Genomic DNA, 12,792 nt, shown 5'->3' on the forward strand with positions numbered 1-12,792 from the left:
TTATTGAAAACTACAATTTCAATTAATAGGCTAAGCATGCCTTTTGTCTTCCCTTTCGGTGAGGGAACACATTTCCTTGGGGATGATCCCATCAAAATCTATCCCTTTGTCGTTAGGGTCGACACAGTTTATTCAAAAGCCAACAAAGTACTTAGAAGTAAGATAATTCATTCAAACAGAAAGCCCCTCGGGGTTGCCAAGCATAGTAAAAGACTCGAATTGACAATAGAAGCTACGACATGGAGGGCTAAAAGACATAAACTCCGACTCAGAGCTAGACTTAGATGACTTGACAGACACTGCGTCAGACTCAGACTCAAAAGTGTCAATGCAAAATAGACGCGATTTGAAAATGCAACTCTTATAGTTACCCTTGGCTTCCTCACAGAGAGGTGGGATCTAGAGGATATTAGGCCCAACCAACAGCACTTTGGCTTCCTCAGCTTCTTCGACCAAACCTATTCGGTGCTCCCTTGAACAATGGACCTCAGCCCGTCAGCCCGCTCCTTTGTAAGCTCCTCATTACTATCAATCCAAGTGTCGACAGTAAAGACCTCAATTGCCCAACCTATAGCCATCATGTTAATCTTCGGTTTGAACGAGATGGATACGATTGGTTTGGGTTGGCTTTCTGGGATGTATAGTGGCTAGGGTTGAATATGGTGGAGCTAGGGTTGATTTGAGTGGAGGTGATAGATATCTGACCAACCAGAGGGTCAGAGTTGTGTTGAGGCAAGGAGTTGGAAATGACATTGGGCTTTGGTGGAACTTGAACTGTGCCATTGTCAATGAGATCTTGAATTTCATGTCGAAGACGATAACAGGCGTCAGTAGGATGGCCAGGCATATGGTGGAAGGCGCATAAGAGGTTAGGCTTGTAACCGAAAGGTAGGACTTTTGACAAGGAAGTTGGGGTCAAAGGTTTGAGATGCCCAAATTTGATGAGCTTTTCCATCACTGCGGACAGAGGTGCCTCGAAGACAGAGAAATTTCGAGGTTGGGTTCGGGCTTGGTAGGTTTGAGCATTTTGAACCTGATTGACATCGGCAGTGCGATTGGAATCAAAAGCTGGAGCATCGCTCCCACTTGTAGCTGTATTGGAGTAGTTGCTATTACTGAATAGCACGCTACTACTTCTAGAGTAGGGCTGCGGCTTCACTTTCTGTGAGGAGGACTCTTCCCTAGGCAGAATTCCACTCTGTAGTGCATCTTCAATGGCTAAACCAGACTCAAAGAAAGTCTCAAAGTTTACAGATGCTTGAACCAACACAAGGTTCTTGGCATAGTTAGGCTGAAGATTGCGCGAGATGATGCAGAGTTGATCCCTCTTGCTTGGGCGCTCAGTCATTAGAGCGGCTTTGGCTCTCCACCTATTAACGAAATTCGCAAAGGACTCCTTTGCTTCCATTTTGGTGGACTCTAACTCACGAGTAGTCATCTTGAGTTGAGAGTTGTAATTGTATTGTGCAACAAAGGCAGCCCCAATGTCCTCCCAAGTTCTTCTTTTGGAGATGTCAAGAGACAGAAACCATTGAAAGGCGGGCCCAGAGAGAGTTTATGGGAATAGCTGAGACATAGCCTCACTTTCCACACCCAGCAGCTTCATTGCAGCATGATAGCCAAAGAGATGAGTCTTGGGATCACCGCTCCCGTCGAACTTAACCAAGTCAGGCATCTTGAATTTGTCGGGAAGCCTAGTATTAGGGTATAGGCAGAGACGATCCAGGTCAATTCTTCTTACGCTGATCTTCTCGAATTTTGAGACAGCTTCTTCCAGCTTAGCCATCTTAGCCATAAGAGCACCATGTCAGGGTTTTGAACAGGCCTAACAACAACAAGGTTGGGGTTTGGAGCAAGCACACGAGCCTCTCTAGAGATGGGCTGAACAATGAGACGCCCTGCATGGTTCGAATCCTCGATAAAGACAGGTTCTACATGAACATCCTCATCGTCCTCGCCTTCCTCTTCAAGCACTGGCGCTGGTGGAAGACGAGTATTGATGAGATCATTCAGACGAGTGATGGAAGCATCAGTCCGAGTGGCCCTCTACTGCATAGCAGTGATACTGTTCTGGAGATTCATGAGCATGGTTTCTAGAGTGAACGGTTGCGGCTGATCTACCATGACAGGTTTTTTTGATGAGCCTGAAGAAGAAGTTGATGATGGGGAAGCCGGCGGCGTGGCTTTTTGCAAAATCGATGGCGAACCCGATTGTAGGGCGGCCAATAGTGAACCTGGAGAAGCCTCCGTTGCGACTGATAGGGAATCTATCCTGACAAGTCTTTGAACCGGATTCTGAAGACGTTCCCAAGTAGGTTTGGCTCTTCCTTTCGGTACTCTCTTGTTCGATGCAATGGTTCCAAACTAGACAGTAAAGCAATCGAAAGCTCAGTGACGTTCCTGCAGCAGCAGTTAATTGCAAAAAGAAATGCAATGTACACGTCATCGTCGTCGGTGTTCTCCTAGACTCTATAACTAAAAATGAGTCTGTCTCATGACGTTAGAACGCTGCCAAAATCCTTGGAATTCTTTTCAAGGTGTATCCTTTGAATAGATTGACTAACACTAAGAGATGTCAAAATAGTCTAAGCCTTTGACAATTCTGTTCTCGAAGTTTCAACTTTGAACTTGGAACAACTCGGTATTGATGACGTGATACCGGAACCAAGGTGGTGTAGGCGACACAACGCCATAGCCTAAACGGTGTATGTGCTGCGCACGATAACCAAGGTGGTATAAGCATCACAACATTCTCTCTGTTGTTCCTTATTTTCTGTTTGAAACCTCGATTGGGTATTTGGACAAGGACTTAGAAAGTCTTGATTTTCCAAAGTCTTGTTGATATAAGGACTTTGAAAATTGACAACATGCACTATCAAGATGCATGACTCTTCATCGAGCCATGGCAGCGTCCTAATAAGCATAAGACAGACTCGAAAGAGAGACAACCTAGAAGCCGCCCTAAACATGCTCCTATGCAAAACGGTATGTATGTACAATGCATGCGATAGGAAAAGCAGTAACATGTAGACAGTATATGGGGTTAGATGCAAATAATCTTACCCTGTAGGTACCTGTCTTAGTTTGGAGAGTTCTAGTGCTTTGTATATGCAAAGGTCGGTTTTGGTTCGTAACGAGTTCATCGGACTTAAGCCAAGATATAACTCTCGCTGCCCGCGAAACCGCAGAGCAACAGTCGAACAGTAGAATGACTTATCATCGTTGAAGGTTGTTGGGCATTCGGAGTCACCGGGCTCCGGTAAATCGTGCCGGCTTGCCAAAACGCTCCAACGCGGCTATCCAACATCGAGGCAAATGAAAATGCTAAAAAGTTGATTAATGGAACAGAATCGCAAATTCGCAAAATGCTTTTTCAAATTTGGCTCACTTTATTTAGTCCATCTTTAGAGAAAACTACACAAGTGATCAATCGAAAAAGTCTCAGATCGAATTGGCTTGACACGAGGTCCTATTAAATCACCATTCCAACCTTCAACAACGCAAAGCTCACCGTTTTGACAGACTTTTAAAAGATTGTTTATAAGTGTATTAAACACTAAGAATAGATTAATATTGATTCGATCATTCCCCAACAGAGTCGCCACTGTGGGCAGCATGCCCTTAGGAAGGATTCCGTTCCTCTCAAAGCAAGGGCCTCGGATCGAGAGAGCTCGAGCGCGGATGGCAAGCGCTCGGAATACAGAGTCGCCACTCGGGTTTGAAGGTCCGACACCCAAGGAACCATATTTCGAAGCACTTGCCGCGCAGTTTGCTTTGAAAAAGTGAAAGCACCAATCCGTCATAACCATATCTGGGTTCAGGAGCCAAGTTATGAGAGGGGAAGGGTTTTAAGGTACCCCTCTCGCCCAATCCGGAGATCGGTCTCTACTTAAGCATTTGCGGAAGATGTTTGCGATTCTGTTTGATTAATCAATTCTTTTTAGCCATTTTAAGGCGGGGGAACAGTTTAATGTGGATTAAAGCTGTAACATGATTTGCAGGATGTGATAGTAGCATTCTCACTTATTGAAATAGTTAGTATATGATGAAAACAGACTGCTGTGGGAGTTTAAACAGATTGGAACGCCCCTGTTTTGGAGTGTCGTGCGCAGGTAGAAACCAGCATACACTGAACAAGTCACTGCATGTTGTTCACTCTTGCGCGCGTTACTACACGATATGCGCGCGCCAGTAAGCCTAAGCCCACGGCTTTTATTTTCAAACCCTTTGGGCTCTGGAAGGACCTGTTGTGAGACCCGTACTTCATATTTCTTTCGGTTAACCATTATTAATGGTGATTAATATAAATGGAAGGTTTGTGGGGTTTGCAAATAATAGGGTTGATTTTGTAAAATTTGCCAATGTGCAGTGAATGGTAAAGAGTAAACTGTGAAAATAGACAAATTTAATACTAAAAGAAAATAAAACTGAATGGAAGGCGTGGCATCTCTTGGGTTGTATGCACGTGACATTTGTGTGAGGTGTAAGTATGCATGCAATAAAGAAGACATGCAGAAATGAGAAATATATGAATTTGATTTTATATATATATATATAAACGGAAAAAAAATGGGGGAAGGGCGGAGAATTCCCTTAAGCAATTATAAAGGTGGCTAGAGTGAGAGGCCCTCTGGAGGGGAGGGGAAACAAGTTTAAGTTGTGGTGCTTGAGGGTTTGGGTTGTTACACCAGTGCACACCCAAGACAAACCAAACAGTTATAATATACAATTTAAAGGCTAAAAAGCCCTACAAATTAACAAAACACCCCATAAACAATGTGGGGACAAAATAGTGGCCTAAAGCCAAGTTACCCATGCAAGGCCACTCACTGGTCAGAGACAGACTGGCGAGCATGTATGGCACTCTGTCGCGCGCGTATGGCACTCCGGCGTGCGCTCATTGCGCCCCGGTGCGCGCGTGTCTAAACCATTTTACCAGTGTTTGGTTTACATGTTTCTGGGTTTTGGAACGTATCTAGAATGATCCCAGGGGTATTCCATAGTAGCAGATATGCATAATGAAATACAGCTAACAGTTCTAACAATGGAAAGTAGTAAACTGGTTATTTACATGCTCGCAGTGATCTATTTACAAGGAAAAATATAAATTAGCAAGACACCAATCCCCACGCAGATTAGCGTGCGCAGCCACAGAGTGGCACGCGCGAATATGGGACCGACACGCACTGGTTCTTGCCTCTATGGTTTTTGAAACCTTGCTAGCTTTAGGGCCAGGACTGGTATTGATTACCAGCCTTGGCCCTGCCAGCCCCCCTCAGGGATTAGAACAGAAAATAGTAGGTATGCTATACCTAGATTGGGTTTGAAAGAGTACTTGAGCTTTGAGGTTTGAAGCTTGATTGAGGTGGAAGAACAAGCTATGTTCTTGAGGGAGTATGAGTGATAGAAGAAACAAGGGTGGGTGTAACCCTTTTGAAGTTTGTATCTCTTTTTTTTTAACCCTTTGAATGGACGATCAATGGGGGATAGGAGGAGAGGAAGGTAGCTATGGTACAAAGAGAGGAGCTCAACCAGTCCACGAGGCTGGCTGAGGGTTACTTGGTGGTGAAGCTTACCAACCCATAAAGGTGATGGGGACAGGCTTTGACCAGCGCAGGTGGGTCAACAGTCAAGCTTTGACTGTTGACCACACCTGGCAGCTTGACCCGCACGCGGGGGTTTAGGAGCAGTGTGCGTCTACCACCTACTCATGCGTTGGTCAACGGTTAAGCTTTAACCATTGACCAACACTTGCCAAGTTGATCTACGCACGCAGGCTCTCAACCAACGCGTGCCAGTAGGGTTTTTGGCTTTTGAAGTGGCTTCAGCGAGATTTGGTTCAAGGGTTTTGCAAACACTCAAAGCTCAAACACTCAACATTCCCAGGGTGTTCTTGATCCATTTGATCATTAGGGAATCAAAAACTGAAAGTAAACTAATCTGGAAGCCCAGATTGGGGTGTCTACAGCTTTCATGGAGTGTGAAAAAATAGAAAACTACATTTGGGTCTTGGAGAAGCTAAAAGGCATGATGGATCCCAACGCACTTCCGTCCGTTATTGTCACGGATAGGGAGTTGGCGCTTATGAATGCCATCATAAATATTTTCCCTCATGCTACCGACCTCCTATGTAGGTGGCATATTGGCAAGAACATATTAGCCAAGTATAGAAAGATGTTTGATGACAAGATGTGAGAGGAGTTTATTTGCAATTGGGGCCTAGTCGTCCTTTCAACGAGTGTTGCACAGTACGAGGAGCGCCTTTGTGTTTTGAAGCGTGATTTTGAAATGGTTCCTGCAACATTTGAGTTCGTCAAGAAAAATTGGTTGGTACCCTACAAAAAGAGGTTTGTAGGAGCTTGGACGGACAAAGTCATGCATTTCGGGAACCTAACAAGTAACAGATAAATGCTTCATTCGCAACTCCAGCACTTTCCTTAATATTCATGTCATTCATGCATTTTTGGAAAATTTTCATATATTCATGTTATTTGCTATGGCTAATATCTTGCCATATTTATTCGTAGGGCGGAGAGTTCACATTAGAAGCTAAACTCGCAATGCAATTTTGATACTATATGGGAGAAGATTCACAGATTGATGCTGTTACAAGTTACTGAAGTCAAAGCTTCTTTTTAGAAGAGCCTTAGTTCTATGCAGCATGATTTTAGGATAACTCTATTTGATAGGCTAGGGGGAGCTGTTTCGTTGAATGCCATGACACTTGTTTTAGCGGTGTCCCATCAAGTCGAATGGTTTATGGAATCAAAGCGTGAGTGCGAGTGTTCTTTGAGGCACACCCATGGTTTACCTTGCGCTCATGAGATTGCTCCTTACAAGATGGCAAATATCCCCCTATCGATTGAGTTAATCCATGACTATTGGAAGAAGCTTTCTTTGCTTGCACCCCAGAATGAGGGTTTGATGAAGGAGACGCTTTTGGCTCACTTTGATTGTTTTTACAATAAGTTCTTGAATGAAGATCAATATGATGTAAAGGTAAATTATGTTAAGAAGATGCAAGACCTTGCTTATCCGAAAAGTAGTACTCTCGTTGAACCCAAAGTGAATGCACAACCACGTGGTCGTAAGTCAACGAAAGAAAAAAATGCAGCCAAAGAACAAAATTCGACGTGTAGGGATCTCTCGGAGTTTGAGCACGTTCTGGCCTCCCTTTGAACCCCTAAGGCCATCAAAGAGAAACCGCGGCGCAGTCTGAAAGGGAAAGCAAAAGTTCCAGCACAACTTTGGATATGTCCCTTCATCAACCATTTCCCGAAAGCAATAAAACCTTACATAAAATCGGTCAAGAAAGTTGAAGATGATGGGAATTGTGGGTTTCGGGCAGTGTCGGGCTTCATGAAAGGCGATGTTCATGAGTGGTTAGTGGTAAAAGTGATTTGCTGAAAGAGTTGGAAACACATTTACACCTTTACGAACAAGTGGTAGGGGGGACCTAGAGAGCTAGGGAATTACTTCACATCTTGTCATGGTATGAAAGTTCGGCGCCCCGGGAAAATTGGATGACAATGCCAGACATGGGTCACATCATAGCATCTGCTTATAATTGTGTCCTTGTCCATTTATCAAATATTCAATGTCTTACGTTCCTCCCCCTCCGATCAGAGCCCTTACCCTCCATGAAACAAAAGGATATTGCTATCAGGTTTGTTGATGGTGAACACTTTGTACAAGTATGATTTTGGTAAATGATTTGTTGTCATCTATATAATGAAATTTTGCTCCTTAAGTCCAACTTAATTTATCTTATATAAATACCTAATGCAATATGGCAGGTATTCCTAAAGTCGGGTTCCCCTATGGCACCAATAGCTTGCAATTGGAAAAGACATCGTCTTTCTATCACTAAAAATTGGGATGTAGCACATGTTGCGGCCATTCATAAGTTCAACGAGATTATCGGCGTTGACGTAGCAACAAAGGAGGTCATCCATGTGAATTAGGCATTTTAGATTGAGAAACGATTTAATGTGTTCTATTATATAATGTGTTCTAATGTTATGAAAATTGGATGATTTCTTTACGTATAGTTTTCGGATCGTCAAGGGAACTCTTATATTATATTTTTGTTTGAAAAGTCATAGTTGTCAAGTCTGTGATATTCTATTTGGAAATTAGAATCCAAGTAATGGTATAAAAATTAGATATTAAAGTCCAAACATTGGTACAAATTTCGGATATTGTTTTTCAAAATTATTGATCCAATTCGAACATTAGTATCCGAATGGTGTCATTCTATCTCATAGTTATCATTCTGTTCGGAAATTAGAATCCAAGTAATGGTATAAAAATCAGATATTAAAGTCCAACCATGGGTACAAATTTCGGATATTATTTTTTGAAATTATTGATCCAATTCTAATATTAGTATCCGAATGGCATCATTCTATCTCATAGTTGTCATTCTGTTTGGAAATTAGAATCCAAGTAATGGTGTGCAAACCAGATATTAAAGTCCAAAAATTGTTATAAATTTCGGATATTTATTTCCGAAATTAATAGTATCTGAATGAATGGGCTATAATGGAAAAAAAGAGTGTGGATATTAAAAGGGGAGTTTGCAAATCAACTCCCTTATTTATTATTGGTTAAAATGGGCTATAATTCTTCCTCATATAATGTGCCAACATGAAAATAAATATTTGTAGGAGTTTTATTTCTCGTAAAACGTGTTCGTTATAACGTGCAAACATGAAAATAAATAATTGTAGGAGTTTTATTCCTCGTAAAATGTGTTTGTGTCCAAAAGTTCAATCATGCCTACCATTTTTCTATAGTAAAAAGTGGGTTATTTGGAACGAATTTCTTCCTCGGCATACGTGTGTAGGTGTGGTAAAAAATTACTAACCTTTGACCCTCGCAAATTGTTTGACCCACCAATCAGCAATGGGCACATTGCAGCGGATGCCATGCAGAAGGAAGGCCTTGGTCAAACCTTGACCTAAGGAAGAAGGTTTGACTATCCAATTGGAATAGAACGCATGTATAAAGATGGAAGGAACCGCCCATGGAAAGTGTCCACGGAAGAGGTAGTCCTCGCGGAAGTTCACCTACTCCGCAGAGAAAGGAAAGTGGGCCCCAAGACAGCGTCAGCAGTGGAGGACCATGGGTGAAGTCCCGTGAGTCACTAAAATTTAACAATTATGAGAAAAGATCTAATTGAAGAGTCTCTAGAGTTTCATCCGGGCCGTAAGGCAGGGCTCGGAAGGGGCTCTGAGATGAAGACACGATCGCCGCAGGTCGTGACCTTGCTCCTGCAGGAATAAGGGAGTTTCTTATGGCTTGGTGGCTTGGGATGGAGGTTGCATCGCGAGGATTCGAGCTCTCCCGCAGAAAAGAGTCCGCGAGAGGACAAGTTTTCCCGAGACCTAGAGGTACATGATGAACACGTGTTGGGATATCATAGGAGCGCCACCCTGGGCCTGACCTTGGCCCAAGAGCCCTATAAATACCCCTGACATTCCTTTTGATTAGATGAGTTGACTTTTTTCTAGAGAGAGAGTGTGTGAGCACTGAATTTGAGGAAGGAGAACGTTCTTCCATAGAGAAAAGGTGACCTCACCCATTCAGTCCTGGAAAAGCCAGACGTTAACCCCGCAGAAAGAAACAAAGGACATGCTGTCTTTGTCTCTTTTGTACCTCTTGCTCCTTCCCTCACCCCACGAGATTTCTCCTCCTTTCCCCTTACTAATCATCGACCAATCGCACCTCTCCAGCTCATACGTATTTTTACATGTAAGCGAACCTCTGCGGAACCCCTACCTACATTAGGCGACTCTGCTAGGGAGGTGTCTTTTGGTTTATGGTTAGCACTCGCTCAAAAGAATACGTTGAACCACTGCGTAGGAGAGCAATGACACATCAAGATACTACAATACCAATTGTCAAGGAGGTAGACGAGACCAACAGCGCGGGCGTAGCTGCGCAAACGCTGAGAGCCCTCCAGGACGGTCAGCAACAGTTCCTCGAGACGTAGAAGCTAATACTCGCGGCCTTCACGGGCCTTACAGAGCTCATTTCGGCGGCCCTTTCGAAGGCCATGGTCAACCAAGATGACGAACCCCCGCAGATCCATGCTGGGGGCAGCAACAGTCAAATAGCGCAACCCGAGATCCCTCTCTCCTCCCCGCATCCCCTACGTGGCGTGCTCGTGGGGGGAATCGGTGGAAATTCTGTTGGAGCATGCGGCAAAGCGACTGTCGTTGATGGTACCAGCACGCCTTCTACAGGACCCTACATTACGATGGCAGAGGTGCAAGCCTTGTTGGCTCAACAAAAAACAAGCAAAGCAAGCAGAAAGGAGATAGCCGTCACTGAAGCCAGTAACCCATCCGCAGGGCAGTTCATCACTCAGGCAGAAGTTCAGGCCCTCCTAACCAAGGAAAAGGCAAAGATAGTTTTACCCTCCCTCCCTAGCCCCGATAACCGCCCCCCATACCCTGTGATGATCCTATCGTTACCATATCCAGAGGGGTACACCCCGCCAAAGTCCATGAAGTTCGACGGCAAGGAAGGAAGCGCTCAGGAACACGTGGTTCGTTTCATAGAGTTCCTTGGGGCACATGCAGCGGACTCCAACCTACGCCTCTACGAGTTCTTCGAAGTCCCTTACTTCTCGCGCCTATACATGGTACGTCAACCTGGAACCTTACTTGATCACCACTTGGGAAGAAATGATGAATAGCTTCTACGCCAAATTCTTCCAAGTTCGCGAGAAGGTGACAGTGATTAGCCTGACAAAGGAGATTCAGACAAGCGGCGAGGTTGTGGTGGAGTACGTAAAGTAGTTTCAAGACTCCCCGGTTGACTGTACTGAATCAGTGAAAGAAAGCCAACTTGTTGAAATCTATATTGGAGGAAAGATAAACGAGTTCAAAATGCTACTCATTAATTTGAATTTGGGGACTTTTTTTGCCCTACTGGAATCCGCGTACAACCTTTGGCATGTGGTTAAGCCAGCCAGGAAAGACAATTGGAAGGGCAAAGCTGCGAGTGCTGTTGCGGACGTGCTGCGAGCCCAGTAAGCCACTGAAGGAAGGAAGCGGAGAGAGCGCGACCCTACACCGGTACCAGATTATCCGTGTAGCATGGATGAAGTATGGGGCTTGGTGAATGAATGGGTAGCTGATGAGGAGCTGGAGCTAGCCCTTGTTGAGTATGAACCTATGCGTGAGGATCATGAGAACCTGCGATACTGCATGTACCAGCGATACTGCATGTACCACCGTCAAACGAAGCACCCAACTAGTGATTGTTGGTCACTCAAGAGATTGTTCAAGAGGAAGCAGAATGCCAATGAGCTATGAATAGGGCAACGTGATATCCGCGTGGACCCATACCCAGCTCACGGAAACCGTGACGGAGAGGTCAACATGGCGGAATGCTACCCGTTCATGTATGAAGATGAGGAAGATGTAGATAGCTACTACTATCTGGAAGAAGAGGATGAAGAAGCATGGGCCTACATGGTCTCTTGCTATGAAATTAGTGAAGAATTCGACGACGGCGCGGCCCCCGTGGTCATGCCTGACCCTAATGTCTCTGCCAAAGCCTTGCAAAACAGTACGAAGTTTCGGGCATTCTTTGATGGTTTTGGGTTCACCCCAGCCACGAGGCTGGAGATCACCAAAGCGATTATTAGTATTGTGGAAGTTCATCATGAGTCGTGCATGTCCGCGGAAGGATTGATCTATCGGTCCTGCGGACAATAAGAGACGAGTCAAACTCAGTTACTTTCTCGGATGTAGACCGAAGAGTACCATACCCCTATAATCGTCCACTGCATGTCACCTCCCGCGTGAACAGAACGGAATTGAAACGGACTTTTCTCGATGGTGGGGCCTCCATAAACCTGATGCCCTTGTCAACATCCAAGAAGCATGAAATCTAGAAAAATTGGATAGTCGAGTCCCCAATCACCATCACGGGATTCAGAGGGGATAAGAGGCAGTCCTTGGGATATGTTGTGGATTTAGAAGTGGGGGCAATCTACTCCGCCACAAAATTCCACCTCATCAATGCAGATCCAAATTATCATATCATTCTCGGCCGAAGCTGGATGCACAAGTATGCAGTAGTACCGTCAAGTTATCATCAGTGCCTGAAAGGAGTCTTGGCCGGCAAGAAGGTGACTGTCCGCGCGTCAGAGAACCCGTTCGACACTCACAAGGCCCATCTCCCAGATGCAGTGTACTTCTCGGAAATGGGTGAGGCAGCCTAAGCGATCACCATTAGGCCACGCGGAGTAAAGATACCAAAGTGGGAGGACATCAAGGAAGAGAAGCAGGAACCATTAGAAAGAAATCCTTCCGCGGTAGAGGCTGCCACCCCCAGAAAGATTACCAAGATGAAGGAAGGGGGCAAGACAGTATACTATTTATGACGGTCCACCGGGGCAGTGGGTGATCATGAAATTGCTGGCCCCGGCGGAACATGTGCCGCGTTGTCAGAGGAAGAGGAATTTATCAACAAACCTGAGCCCGCGCCGGAGTGTATGCATGACGAACCCAGGCCACAAAAGGAGGCGCTAGAAGAAATTGATTTAGGTGATGGCGCAGGTCCCCGCAGGCCGGTATTCATAAGCAAGGCGCTGAAAGGAGAATTTCGTGAGAAGTTGATTTCATTGCTGTGTGACAATTCAGATGTTTTTGCATGGCATTATGAGGAAGTGCCAGGCCTAGACCCAGTGCTGGTAGCACATCATCTGGGTGTTTTCCCCAATTCAAAGCCAGCCAAGCAGTAAAGGACGAAGTCGAAAAGTTGAGAAAAGTG

The 12,792-nt window shown here is 44.8% G+C and overlaps 1 protein-coding gene across 1 annotated transcript; it reads left to right on the forward strand.

Moving 5' to 3' along the window:
• Positions 1-5,973: 5,973 nt before the first annotated feature.
• On the forward strand, positions 5,974-9,997 carry LOC131308526 (uncharacterized). Its single transcript, XM_058335463.1, has 7 exons — positions 5,974-6,191; positions 6,690-6,999; positions 7,189-7,382; positions 7,502-7,694; positions 7,797-7,946; positions 9,567-9,826; positions 9,868-9,997. Exons 1-7 carry the CDS (start codon positions 5,974-5,976, stop codon positions 9,995-9,997), a joined length of 1,455 nt encoding a protein of 484 aa, XP_058191446.1.
• Positions 9,998-12,792: the final 2,795 nt, after the last annotated feature.

Source organism: Rhododendron vialii, chromosome 11a (genome assembly GCF_030253575.1).
Source record: "Rhododendron vialii isolate Sample 1 chromosome 11a, ASM3025357v1".
In the NCBI taxonomy this organism is placed as follows: Eukaryota; Viridiplantae; Streptophyta; class Magnoliopsida; order Ericales; family Ericaceae; genus Rhododendron; species Rhododendron vialii.